This window comes from Pelophylax lessonae (assembly GCF_965119305.1).
Source record: "Pelophylax lessonae genome assembly, chromosome: 6".
NCBI lineage: Eukaryota > Metazoa > Chordata > Amphibia > Anura > Ranidae > Pelophylax > Pelophylax lessonae.
The window spans coordinates 43,692,666-43,706,041 of record NC_138773.1 but is presented as its reverse complement, the minus strand read 5'-3'; the positions used below and the strand labels follow the sequence as shown (position 1 = coordinate 43,706,041).

The window sequence follows — 13,376 nt, the reverse complement described above, 5'->3', positions numbered from 1 at the left end:
TTCACACAAGGTTCCATGATGGATCACACTTATACCTTCAGCTTTTCTTCCTCACTAAGGACCAGCTTGGAGGATAGATCAGTCTTGGAACCGGCCAATTTCCCCATCTTCTCCTGCAGCTCATTCAGTTTGGCATACAGTCTCTCGTTGCGATCCAGCAGCTGTATCTGAAGAGGGAGAGAAACAATACAAGGAATAAATATCGACAAATTGTACAGATAAGCAGTGCTGAGTACACACCATCGTACATGACCTTGAGCAGTGGTCTCCAAACTTCGGTCCGCAGGCCAGATGTGGCCCTTTGCTTGCCTTTATCCAGCCCTTTGGTCACTAATCCCCCAACTGATGTGAGGCATTATTCCTCCCACTATTAACAAGCTTGAGGCACCATTCCTTCCTCTGACACCAGTAGTGGGGCATTATTCCCACCACTGACATCAACGATAGGGCACTATTACTTCTATTGACACCAATGATTGGGCGCTATTCCTCCTTCCTCTTATTAACCACACATGCTTTGTCATTTTTTTACTCCTACTGACCACCAAGCCTGAGCAATTGTTTATTACCATTGACGCTGGGGCATTGTCTACTTGCAGCGACCATAGTCTGGCCCCCCTAAATTCTGAAGCACAGTAAACAGGCCTTTTGCTTAGAAAGTTTCCTTGGCCCCCCTATATAACAGCACTGGGCCAATCATCAAGCACCTGAGTGGCCACATGGAGCGAGTCACATGCGCCTCCATACTTGGACGTGCCATGTATTTCCATCTTTCTTGATGGCCGAGTGGAGCAGTGGGGGAGTAAAGAATAGGTGAATATAAGTTGCTAGATGATTGGGGTTTGCTTTAAAATGCAATTTGAAGTGTATTACCAACACGTTTGTCTAGAGAATGGTTAGAAGTTCATAAGTTTGTATTGATGTGTTGAGATTTCCTCTCAGTTCTTGTCTTAGCAACCACCACACAGATAGCAATAAGAACCTTTTATTTTTATTTTCTATTTTTATTTTTATTGTCATGTTTTTATTTTTAATTTTTTAATTTTATTTTTATTTTATTTATTTTATTTTTATTTTCTATTTTTATTTATTTATTTTTATTTTTATTTTATTTTATTTTTTATTTATATTTTATTTTATTTTTATTTTATGTTTTTACTTTTATTTTATGTTTAATTTTTAATTCTTTTAATTTTTATTTTTTTACATTTTTATTTTTATTTTATTTTTCTTTTCTTTTTTATTTTATTTTAATTTTATTTTATTTTAATTTTATTTTCATTTTTGTTTTAGTTATTATTTTTATTCTATTTTAATTTTATCTTTATTTTAATTTTATTTTTATATTTATTTTTTTAATTTATATTTTTTTATTTTATTTTTTATTTTTATTTTATTTTTTATATTTTTTGGGGGAAAACGGCAGTTGGAAAAAATGACAGTTAAAAAAATGACAGTTGGAAAAATGGCTGTTGGAAAAAACAACAGTTGGAAGAAAAAACAATAGTTGGAAGAAACGACAGTTGGGAAAATGGCAGTTGGAAAAACGACAGTTGGGAAAAAAGAAACAGTTGGAAAAAACAACAGTTGGAAAAAAAGCAGTTGGAAAAAGCAACAGTTGAAAAAATGGCAGTTGGGAAAAACTACAGCTGGAAAAAATGGCAGTAGGAAAAATAGCAGTTGGAAAATTGGCAGTTGGAAAAATGGCAGTTTAAAAAATGGCAGTTGGAAAACCAGCAGTTGGAAAAAACGGCAGTTGGGAAATTGGCAGTTGGAAAAATGGCAGTTGAAAAAAGACAGTTGGGAAAAAACAAGTTGGAAAAACGGCAGTTGGAAAAAGCAACAGTTGGAAAAAGCGACAGTTGAAAAAACGGCAGTTGGGAAAAAACTACAGCTGGAAAAATGGCAGTTGAAAAAACAGCAGTTTTATTTTATTTTTATTTTATTTTTTATATTTTTTGGGGAAAAACGGCAGGTGGAAAAAACGACAGTTGAAAAAAATGACAGTTGGAAAAATGGCAGTTGGAAAAAACGACAGTTGGAAGAAAAAACAATAGTTGGAAGAAACGACAGTTTGGAAAATGGCAGTTGGAAAAACGACAGTTGGGAAAAGCAAGAGTTGGAAAAAAATGACAGTTGAAAAACAGCAGTTGGAAAAACGGCAGTTGAAAAAAATGGCATTTGGGAAAAACGGCAGTTGGAAAATTGGCAGTTGGAAAAACGGCAGTTAAAAAAAAGACAGTTGGGAAAAAACAATTGGAAAAATGGCAGTTGGTAAAAAGCGACAGTTGGTAAAAATGGCAGTTGGAAAAACTACAGCTGGAAAAAAAATGGGAGTTGGAAAAATGACAGTTGGAAAAAATAACAGTTGAAAAACAGTTGGAAAAACGGCAGTTGGAAAAAAACGGCAGTTGAAAAAATCGACAGTTGAAAAACAGCAGTTGAAAAAAAATGGCAGTTGGAAAAAAGCAGTTAGAACAAACGGCAGTTGGAAAATTGGCAGTTGAAAAAATGGCAGTTGAAAAAAAGACAGTTGGGAAAAAACAGTTGGAAAAACGGCAGTTGGAAAAAGTGACAGTTGGGGGAAATCGACAGTTGGAAAAAACAACAGTTGGAAAAACAGCAGTTTGAAAAAGCGATTTAAAAAACGGCAGTTGGGAAAAACTACAGCTGGAAAAAATGGCAGTTGGAAATTAGGCAGTTGGAAAAAAACGGCAGTTGGAAATTTGGCAGTTGGAAAAATGGCAGTTGAAAAAATGACAGTTGGAAAAACGGCAGTTGGAAAAAGTGACAGTTGGGGGAAATCGACAGTTGGAAAAAACAACAGTTGGAAAAACAGCAGTTTGAAAAAGCGATTTAAAAAACGGCAGTTGGGAAAAACTACAGCTGGAAAAAATGGCAGTTGGAAATTAGGCAGTTGGAAAAAAACAGCAGTTGGAAATTTGGCAGTTGGAAAAATGGCAGTTGAAAAAATGACAGTTGGAAAAAACAGCAGTTGAAAAAACAGCAGTTGGAAAAACAGCAGTTGAAAAAAAGACAGTTGGGAAAAAACAACAGTTGGAAAAACGGCAGTTGGAAAAAGCGACAGTTGGAAAAAATGACAATTGGGGGAAATCGACAGTTGGAAAAAAACAACAGTTGGAAAAACAGCAGTTGGAAAAAGCGACAGTTGAAAAAAACGGCAGTTGGGGGAAAAAAACTACAGCTGGGAAAAATGGCAGTTGGAAAAAAGACAGTTGGAAGAAAAAAACAATAGTTGGAAGAAACAACAGTTGGGAAAATGGCAGTTGGAAAAACGACAGTTGGGAAAAAAGAAACAGTTGGAAAAAGCAACAGTTGGAAAAACGACAGTTGGGGGAAATCGACAGTTGGAAAAAAACAGTTGGAAAAAGCGACAGTTGAAAAAATGGCAGTTGGGAAAAAACTACAGCTGGAAAAATGGCAGTTGAAAAAACAGCAGTTTTATTTTATTTTTATTTTATTTTTTATATTTTTTGGGGAAAAACGGCAGGTGGAAAAAACGACAGTTGAAAAAAATGACAGTTGGAAAAATGGCAGTTGGAAAAAACGACAGTTGGAAGAAAAAACAATAGTTGGAAGAAACAACAGTTGGGAAAATGGCAGTTGGAAAAACGACAGTTGGGAAAAGCAAGAGTTGGAAAAAAATGACAGTTGAAAAACAGCAGTTGGAAAAACGGCAGTTGAAAAAAATGGCATTTGGGAAAAACGGCAGTTGGAAAATTGGCAGTTGGAAAAACGGCAGTTAAAAAAAAGACAGTTGGGAAAAAACAATTGGAAAAATGGCAGTTGGAAAAAGCGACAGTTGGTAAAAATGGCAGTTGGAAAAACTACAGCTGGAAAAAAATGGGAGTTGGAAAAATGACAGTTGGAAAAAATAACAGTTGAAAAACAGTTGGAAAAACGGCAGTTGGAAAAAAACGGCAGTTGAAAAAATCGACAGTTGAAAAACAGCAGTTGAAAAAAAAATGGCAGTTGGAAAAAAGCAGTTAGAACAAACGGCAGTTGGAAAATTGGCAGTTGAAAAAATGGCAGTTGAAAAAAAGACAGTTGGGAAAAAACAGTTGGAAAAACGGCAGTTGGAAAAAGTGACAGTTGGGGGAAATCGACAGTTGGAAAAAACAACAGTTGGAAAAACAGCAGTTTGAAAAAGCGATTTAAAAAACGGCAGTTGGGAAAAACTACAGCTGGAAAAAATGGCAGTTGGAAATTAGGCAGTTGGAAAAAAACAGCAGTTGGAAATTTGGCAGTTGGAAAAATGGCAGTTGAAAAAATGACAGTTGGAAAAAACAGCAGTTGAAAAAACAGCAGTTGGAAAAACAGCAGTTGAAAAAAAGACAGTTGGGAAAAAACAGTTGGAAAAACGGCAGTTGGAAAAAGCGACAGTTGGAAAAAATGACAATTGGGGGAAATCGACAGTTGGAAAAAAACAACAGTTGGAAAAACGGCAGTTGGAAAAAGCGACAGTTGAAAAAAACGGCAGTTGGGGGAAAAAAAACTACAGCTGGGAAAAATGGCAGTTGGAAAAAAGACAGTTGGAAGAAAAAAACAATAGTTGGAAGAAACAACAGTTGGGAAAATGGCAGTTGGAAAAACGACAGTTGGGAAAAAAGAAACAGTTGGAAAAAGCAACAGTTGGAAAAACGACAGTTGGGGGAAATCGACAGTTGGAAAAAAACAGTTGGAAAAAGCGACAGTTGAAAAAATGGCAGTTGGGAAAAAACTACAGCTGGAAAAATGGCAGTTGAAAAAACAGCAGTTTTATTTTATTTTTATTTTATTTTTTATATTTTTTGGGGAAAAACGGCAGGTGGAAAAAACGACAGTTGAAAAAAATGACAGTTGGAAAAATGGCAGTTGGAAAAAACGACAGTTGGAAGAAAAAACAATAGTTGCAAGAAACAACAGTTGGGAAAATGGCAGTTGGAAAAACGACAGTTGGGAAAAGCAAGAGTTGGAAAAAAATGACAGTTGAAAAACAGCAGTTGGAAAAACAGCAGTTGAAAAAAATGGCATTTGGGAAAAACGGCAGTTGGAAAATTGGCAGTTGGAAAAACGGCAGTTAAAAAAAAGACAGTTGGGAAAAAACAATTGGAAAAATGGCAGTTGGAAAAAGCGACAGTTGGTAAAAATGGCAGTTGGAAAAACTACAGCTGGAAAAAAATGGGAGTTGGAAAAATGACAGTTGGAAAAAATAACAGTTGAAAAACAGTTGGAAAAACGGCAGTTGGAAAAAAACGGCAGTTGAAAAAATCGACAGTTGAAAAACAGCAGTTGAAAAAAAAATGGCAGTTGGAAAAAAGCAGTTAGAACAAACGGCAGTTGGAAAATTGGCAGTTGAAAAAATGGCAGTTGAAAAAAAGACAGTTGGGAAAAAACAGTTGGAAAAACGGCAGTTGGAAAAAGTGACAGTTGGGGGAAATCGACAGTTGGAAAAAACAACAGTTGGAAAAACAGCAGTTTGAAAAAGCGATTTAAAAAACGGCAGTTGGGAAAAACTACAGCTGGAAAAAATGGCAGTTGGAAATTAGGCAGTTGGAAAAAAACAGCAGTTGGAAATTTGGCAGTTGGAAAAATGGCAGTTGAAAAAATGACAGTTGGAAAAAACAGCAGTTGAAAAAACAGCAGTTGGAAAAACAGCAGTTGAAAAAAAGACAGTTGGGAAAAAACAACAGTTGGAAAAACGGCAGTTGGAAAAAGCGACAGTTGGAAAAAATGACAATTGGGGGAAATCGACAGTTGGAAAAAAACAACAGTTGGAAAAACGGCAGTTGGAAAAAGCGACAGTTGAAAAAAACGGCAGTTGGGGGAAAAAAAACTACAGCTGGGAAAAATGGCAGTTGGAAAAAAGACAGTTGGAAGAAAAAAACAATAGTTGGAAGAAACAACAGTTGGGAAAATGGCAGTTGGAAAAACGACAGTTGGGAAAAAAGAAACAGTTGGAAAAAGCAACAGTTGGAAAAACGACAGTTGGGGGAAATCGACAGTTGGAAAAAAACAGTTGGAAAAAGCGACAGTTGAAAAAATGGCAGTTGGGAAAAAACTACAGCTGGAAAAATGGCAGTTGAAAAAACAGCAGTTTTATTTTATTTTTATTTTATTTTTTATATTTTTTGGGGAAAAACGGCAGGTGGAAAAAACGACAGTTGAAAAAAATGACAGTTGGAAAAATGGCAGTTGGAAAAAACGACAGTTGGAAGAAAAAACAATAGTTGGAAGAAACAACAGTTGGGAAAATGGCAGTTGGAAAAACGACAGTTGGGAAAAGCAAGAGTTGGAAAAAAATGACAGTTGAAAAACAGCAGTTGGAAAAACGGCAGTTGAAAAAAATGGCATTTGGGAAAAACGGCAGTTGGAAAATTGGCAGTTGGAAAAACGGCAGTTAAAAAAAAGACAGTTGGGAAAAAACAATTGGAAAAATGGCAGTTGGAAAAAGCGACAGTTGGTAAAAATGGCAGTTGGAAAAACTACAGCTGGAAAAAAAATGGGAGTTGGAAAAATGACAGTTGGAAAAAATAACAGTTGAAAAACAGTTGGAAAAACGGCAGTTGGAAAAAAACGGCAGTTGAAAAAATCGACAGTTGAAAAACAGCAGTTGAAAAAAAATGGCAGTTGGAAAAAAGCAGTTAGAACAAACGGCAGTTGGAAAATTGGCAGTTGAAAAAATGGCAGTTGAAAAAAAGACAGTTGGGAAAAAACAGTTGGAAAAACGGCAGTTGGAAAAAGTGACAGTTGGGGGAAATCGACAGTTGGAAAAAACAACAGTTGGAAAAACAGCAGTTTGAAAAAGCGATTTAAAAAACGGCAGTTGGGAAAAACTACAGCTGGAAAAAATGGCAGTTGGAAATTAGGCAGTTGGAAAAAAACGGCAGTTGGAAATTTGGCAGTTGGAAAAATGGCAGTTGAAAAAATGACAGTTGGAAAAAACAGCAGTTGAAAAAACAGCAGTTGGAAAAACAGCAGTTGAAAAAAAGACAGTTGGGAAAAAACAACAGTTGGAAAAACGGCAGTTGGAAAAAGCGACAGTTGGAAAAAATGACAATTGGGGGAAATCGACAGTTGGAAAAAAACAACAGTTGGAAAAACGGCAGTTGGAAAAAGCGACAGTTGAAAAAAACGGCAGTTGGGGAAAAAAACTACAGCTGGGAAAAATGGCAGTTGGAAAAAAGACAGTTGGAAGAAAAAAACAATAGTTGGAAGAAACAACAGTTGGGAAAATGGCAGTTGGAAAAACGACAGTTGGGAAAAAAAGCAACAGTTGGAAAAAATGGCAGTTGGAAAAAAATGACAGTTGAAAAACAGCAGTTGGAAAAACGGCAGTTGGAAAAATGGCAGTTAAAAAAAGACAGTTGGGAAAAACAACACTTGGAAAAACGGCAGCTGGAAAAAGCGGCAGTTGGTAAAAATGGCCTTTAGAAAAACTACAGCTGGAAAAAATGGCAGTTGGAAAAAACGGCAGTTGGAAAAAACGTCAGTTGAAAAAACTGCAGTTGGAAAACGGCAGTTGAAAAAAAACGGCAGTTGGAAAAAACGTCAGTTGAAAAAAACGGCAGTTGAAAAAAAGACAGTTTGGAAAAACAGTTGGAAAAACGGCAGTTAGAAAAAGTGACAGTTGGAAAAAACGACAGTTGGAAAAAACAGCAGTTGGGAAAAATGAGTTGAAAAAAATGGCAGTTGGGAAAAACTACAGCTGGAAAAAATGGCAGTTGGAAAAACAGCAGTTGGAAAAACGGCAGTTGAAAAAAGTGACAGTTGGAAAAAACTACAGTTGGGGGAAATCGACAGTTGGGAAAAAACAACAGTTGGAAAAACGGCAGTTGGAAAAAGCGACAGTTGAAAAAACGGCAGTTAAGAAAAACTACAGCTGGAAAAAATGGCAGTTGGAAAAAACGTCAGTTGGAAAATTGACAGTTGGAAAAACTGCAGTTGGAAAAAACGGCAGTTGGAAAAAGCGACAGTTGGAAAAAATGACAGTTGGGGAAAATCGACAGTTGAAAAAAAAACAACAGTTGGAAAAACAGCAGTTGGGAAAAACTACAGCTGGAAAAAATGGCAGTTGGAAAAACAGCAGTTGGGAAAAATGGCAGTTGGAAAATTGGCAGTTGGAAAAAATGGCAGTTGAAAAAAAGACAGCTGGGAAAAACAACAGTTGGAATAACGGCAGTTGGAAAAAGCGACAGTTGAAAAAAACAGCAGTTGGGAAAAAACTACAGCTGGAAAAAATGGCAGTTGGAAAAAAAGCAGTTGGAAAAAACGGCAGTTGGAAAATTGGCAGTTGAAAAAACGGCAGTTGGAAAAACAGCAGTTGGGAAAAACAACAGTTTGAAAAAACAGCAGTTGGAAAATTGGCAGGGTAAAAAAAGACAGTTGGAGAAACGGCAGTTTGAAAAAGCGACAGTTGGAAAAAACAACAGTTGGAAAAACTGACAATTGAAAAAAACGGCAGTTGGGAAAAAAACTACAGCTGAAAAAAATGGCAGTTGGAAAAACAGCAGTTGGAAAAACGGCAGTTGGAAAATTGGCAGTTGGGAAAACGACAGTTGGAAAAACAGCAGTTGGAAAATTGGCAGTTGGAAAAACGGCAGTTGAAAAAAAGTTGGGAAAAACAGCAGTTGGAAAAACGGCAGTTGGGAAAAAAAACGACAGTTGGAAAAAAGCAAAGGTTGGCAAAAACAGCAGTTGAAAAAAATGACAGTTGAAAAAAAGCAGTTGGAAAACCCGGCATTTGGAAAAAACGGCAGTTGGAAAAACGGCAGTTGGAAAAAACAGTAGTTGGAAAATTGGCAGTTGGAAAAACGGCAGTTGAAAAAAAACGACAGTTCGGAAAAAACAGTTGGAAAAACTGAAGTTGGAAAAAGCGAAAGTTGGAAAAAACGACAGTTGGGGAAAACGACAGTTGGAAAAATGGCAGTTGGAAAAAATGACAGTTGAAAAAGCAACATTTGGAAAAAAGGCAGTTGGAAAAAATGACAGTTGGAAAAAAGCATTTGGAAAAAACGGCATTTGGGAAAAACGGCAGTTGGAAAAAGCGACAGTTGGTAAAAATGGCCTTTGGAAAAACTACAGCTGCAAAAAATGGCAGTTGGAAAAAACTACAGTTGGAAAAACGACAGTTGGAAAAAATGACAATTGAAAAACAGCCGTTGGAAAAATGGCAGTTGGACAAAAATGGCAGTTGGAAAAACGGCTAAAAAAACAACAGTTGGGATAAAACAGTTGGAAAAAGCGACAGTTGAAAAAAGCAACAGTTGGGGGAAAACTACAGTTGGAAAAAAGCAACAGTTGGAAAAATGGCAGTTGGAAAAAATGACAGTTGAAAAACAGCAGTTGGAAAAAATGGCAGTTGAAAAAAACGGCAGTTGGTAAAACGGTAGTTGAAAAAAAGACAGTTGGGGAAATGGCAGTTGGGAAAAAAGAAACAGTTGGAAAAAACAACAGTTGGAAAAACAGCAGTTGGAAAAAGCGACAGTTGAAAAATGGCAGTTGGGAAAAACTACCGCTGGAAAAAATTGCAGTTGGAAAAACAGCAGTTGGAAAAAATGGCAGTTGGAAAATTGGCAGTTGGAAAATGGCAGTTGAAAAAATGGCGGTTGGAAAACAAGCAGTTGGAAAAAACGGCAGTTGGAAAAATGGCAGTTGATAAAATGGCGGTTGAAAAACAGCAGTTGGAAAAACGGCAGTTGGAAAAACTGATAGTTGGAAAATTGGCAGTTGGAAAAACGGCAGTTGAAAAAAAGACAGTTGGGAAAAAACAGTTGGAAAAATGGCAGTTGGAAAAAGCAACAGTTGAAAAAACGGCAGTTGGGAAAGAACTACACCTGGAAAAATGGCAGTTGGAAAAACAACATTTAGAAAAAAACGGCAGTTGGAAAGTTGGCAGTTGGAAGAATGGCAGTTGGAAAAAACGGCATAGGAAAAACGGCATTTGAAAAAAGTGACAGTTGGGGGAAATCGACAGTTGAAAAAAACAACAGTTGGAAAAAGCGACAGTTAAAAAATGGCAGTTGAGAAAAAACTACCGCTGGAAAGTTGGCAGTTGACAAAACAGAAGTTGGAAAAAACGGCAGTTTGAAAATTGGCAGTTGGAAAAAATGGAAGTTGAAATCGACAGTTGAAAAAACAACAGTTGGAAAAGCGACAGTTGAAAAAATGGCAGTTGGAAAAAACTACAGCTGGAAAAAATGGCAGTTGGAAAAACGACAGATGAAAAAAAGCAGTTGGAAAAACGGCAGTTGAAAAAAAACGACAGTTGGAAATAAGCCGCAGTTGAAAAAACTGGCAGTTGAAAAAACCGGCAGTTGTAAAAACGGCAGCTGGAAAAAATGGTAGTTGGAAAATTGGCAGTTGGAAAAAACGACAGTTCGGAAAAACAGTTGGAAAAATGGAAGTTGGGAAAAGCGAAAAAAAAAACGACAGTTGGGGAAAACGGTAGTTGAAAAAACGGCAGTTGGAAAAATGACAGTTGAAAAAAGCAACATTTGGAAGAAAAGGCAATTGGAAAAAATGACAGTTGGAAAAAAGCATTTGGAAAAAACGGCATTTGGGAAAAACGGCAGTTGGAAAAAGCGACAGTTGGTAAAAATGGCCGTTGGAAAAAACTACAGCTGGAAAAATGGCAGTTGGAAAAAACTACAGTTGGAAAAATGACAGTTGGAAAAAATGACAGTTGAAAAACAGCAGTTGGAAAAATGGCAGTTGGACAAAAATGGCAGTTGAAAAACGGAAGTTTAAAAAAAACAACAGTTGGGATAAAACAGTTGGAAAAAGTGACAGTTGAAAAAAGCAACAGTTGGGGGAAAACTACAGTTGGAAAATTGGCAGTTGGAAAAAATGGAAGTTGAAATCGACAGTTGAAAAAAACAACAGTTGGAAAAAGCGACAGTTGAAAAAAAGCAGTTGGAAAAACGGCAGTTGAAAAAAAACGACAGTTGGAAATAAGCCGCAGTTGGCAAAAACGGCAGTTGGAAAAAATTAGTTGAAAAAACTGGCAGTTGAAAAAACCGGCAGTTGTAAAAACGGCAGCTGGAAAAAATGGTAGTTGGAAAATTGGCAGTTGGAAAAAACGACAGTTCGGAAAAACAGTTGGAAAAACGGAAGTTGGGAAAAGCGAAAAAAAAACGACAGTTGGGGAAAACGGTAGTTGAAAAAAACGGCAGTTGGAAAAATGACAGTTGAAAAAAGCAACATTTGGAAGAAAAGGCAATTGGAAAAAATGACAGTTGGAAAAAAGCATTTGGGAAAAACGGCATTTGGGAAAAACGGCAGTTGGAAAAAGCGACAGTTGGTAAAAATGGCCGTTGGAAAAAACTACAGCTGGAAAAAATGGCAGTTGGAAAAAACTACAGTTGGAAAAACGACAGTTGGAAAAAATGACAGTTGAAAAACAGCAGTTGGAAAAATGGCAGTTGGACAAAAATGGCAGTTGAAAAAAACGGCAGTTTAAAAAAAACAACAGTTGGGATAAAACAGTTGGAAAAAGCGACAGTTGAAAAAAGCAACAGTTGGGGGAAAACTACAGTTGGAAAATTGGCAGTTGGAAAAAAGACAGTTGGGAAAAAACAATAGTTGGAAAAACAGCAGTTGGAAAAAGCGACAGTTATCAAAAACAACAGTTGGAAAAAGTGACAGTTGGAAAAACGGCAGTTGGTAGAAAAAACTACAGCTGCAAAAAATGTCAGTTGGAAAAAATACAGTTGAAAAATGAGTTGGAAAAAATTACATTTCGAAAAAATGTCAGTTGGAAAAAAAACGACACTTGGAAAAATGGCAGTTAGGGAAAAACGAAGAGTAGGGAAAAATGAAGAGTAGGAAAAAAGAAAGAATAGGAAAATGAGTAGGAAAAACGGCAGTTGGAAAAAACTACAGCTGGAAAAAATGGCAGTTAGAAAATTGGCAGTTGGAAAAAAACGACAGTTCGGAAAAAGTTGGAAAAATGTAAGTTGGAAAAAGCGAAAGTTGGAAAAACGACAGTTGGGGAAAACAACAGTTGAAAAAATGGCAGTTGGAAAAAATGACAGTTGAAAAAAGCAACATTTGGAAGAAAAGGCAATTGAAAAAAAGCAGTTGGAAAAAACGACAGTTGAAAAATTGGCAGTTGGAAAAACGGCAGTTGGAAAAAAGACAGTTGGGAAAAACAAAAGTTGGAAAAACGGCAGTTGGAAAAAGCGACAGTTGGCAAAAACAACAGTTGGAAAAAGCGACAGTTGGAAAAATGGCAGTTGGAAAAAAAAACAGCTGGAAAAAATGGCAGTTGGAAAAAATACAGTTGAAAAACGAGTAGGAAAAAATTACATTTGGAAAAAATGTCAGTTGGGAAAAAAAGACTTGGAAAAATGGCAGTTAGGGAAAAACGAAGAGTAGGAAAAAAGAAAGAATAGGAAAATGAGTAGGAAAAACGGCAGTTGGAAAAAACTATAGCTGGAAAAAATGGCAGTTGGAAAAAATATAGTTGAAAAAATGACAGTTGGAAAAAATGGCATTTGGAAAAAAGAAACAGTTGGAAAAAATCGGAGGTTGGAGAAAATGACAGTTGAAAAACAGCAGTTGGAAAAAACGGCAGTTGGAAAAACCGATAGTTGGAAAATTGGCAGTTGGAAAAACGGCAGTTGAAAAAACGACAGTTGGGAAAAAACAGTTGGAAAAACATCAGTTGGAAAAGCAACAGTTGGAAAAACGAGTTAGGGGAAAACGATAGTTAGAAAAACGGCAGTTGTAAAGAAATGACAGTTGGAAAAAAGCAACATTTGGGTAAAAACGCAGTTGGAGAAAATGACAATTAAAAAACTGCAGTTGGAAAAAATGGCAGTTGGAAAAAACGGCAGTTGGAAAAAACGACAGCTGAAAAAAAACAACAGTTGGAAAAAGCGACAGTTGGAAGAAAACGACAGTTGGAAATAACAGTTGGAAAAACGGTATTTGGAAAAAGCGACAGTTTGAAAAATGGCAGTTGAAAAAAACTACAGCTGGAACAAATGGCAGTTGGAAAAAGGCAGTTGGAAAAACAACAGTTGGGGGAAAACGACAGTTGGAAAAAAGCAACAATTGGAAAAAAATTGGAGGTTGGAGAAAATGACAGTTGAAAAACGGCAGTTGGAAAAAACGGCAGTTGGAAAAACTGATAGTTGGAAAATTGGCAGTTGGAAAAACGGCAGTTGAAAAAACGACAGTTGGGAAAAAACTGTTGGAAAAACATCAGTTGGAAAAGCAACAGTTGGAAAAACGAGTTAGGGGAAAACGATAGTTAGAAAATGGCAGTTGTAAAGAAATGACAGCTGGAAAAAATGGCAGTTGGAAAAAAGGCAGTTGGAAAAACAACAGTTGGGGAAAACAACAGTTGGAAAAATGGCAGTTGGAAAAAG

The 13,376-nt window shown here is 36.6% G+C and overlaps 1 protein-coding gene across 2 annotated transcripts in view; it reads right to left on the bottom strand.

Moving 5' to 3' along the window:
* The window catches only part of CCDC78 (coiled-coil domain containing 78), a 136,978-nt gene that overhangs the window by 19,695 nt on the left and 103,907 nt on the right, over positions 1-13,376 (bottom strand). For both annotated transcript variants that reach the window (XM_082262303.1, XM_082262302.1), the window contains exon 2: positions 36-167. In XM_082262303.1, the coding sequence (XP_082118429.1) occupies positions 36-167 (132 nt within the window). The remainder of the gene's footprint in view (positions 1-35; positions 168-13,376) is intronic.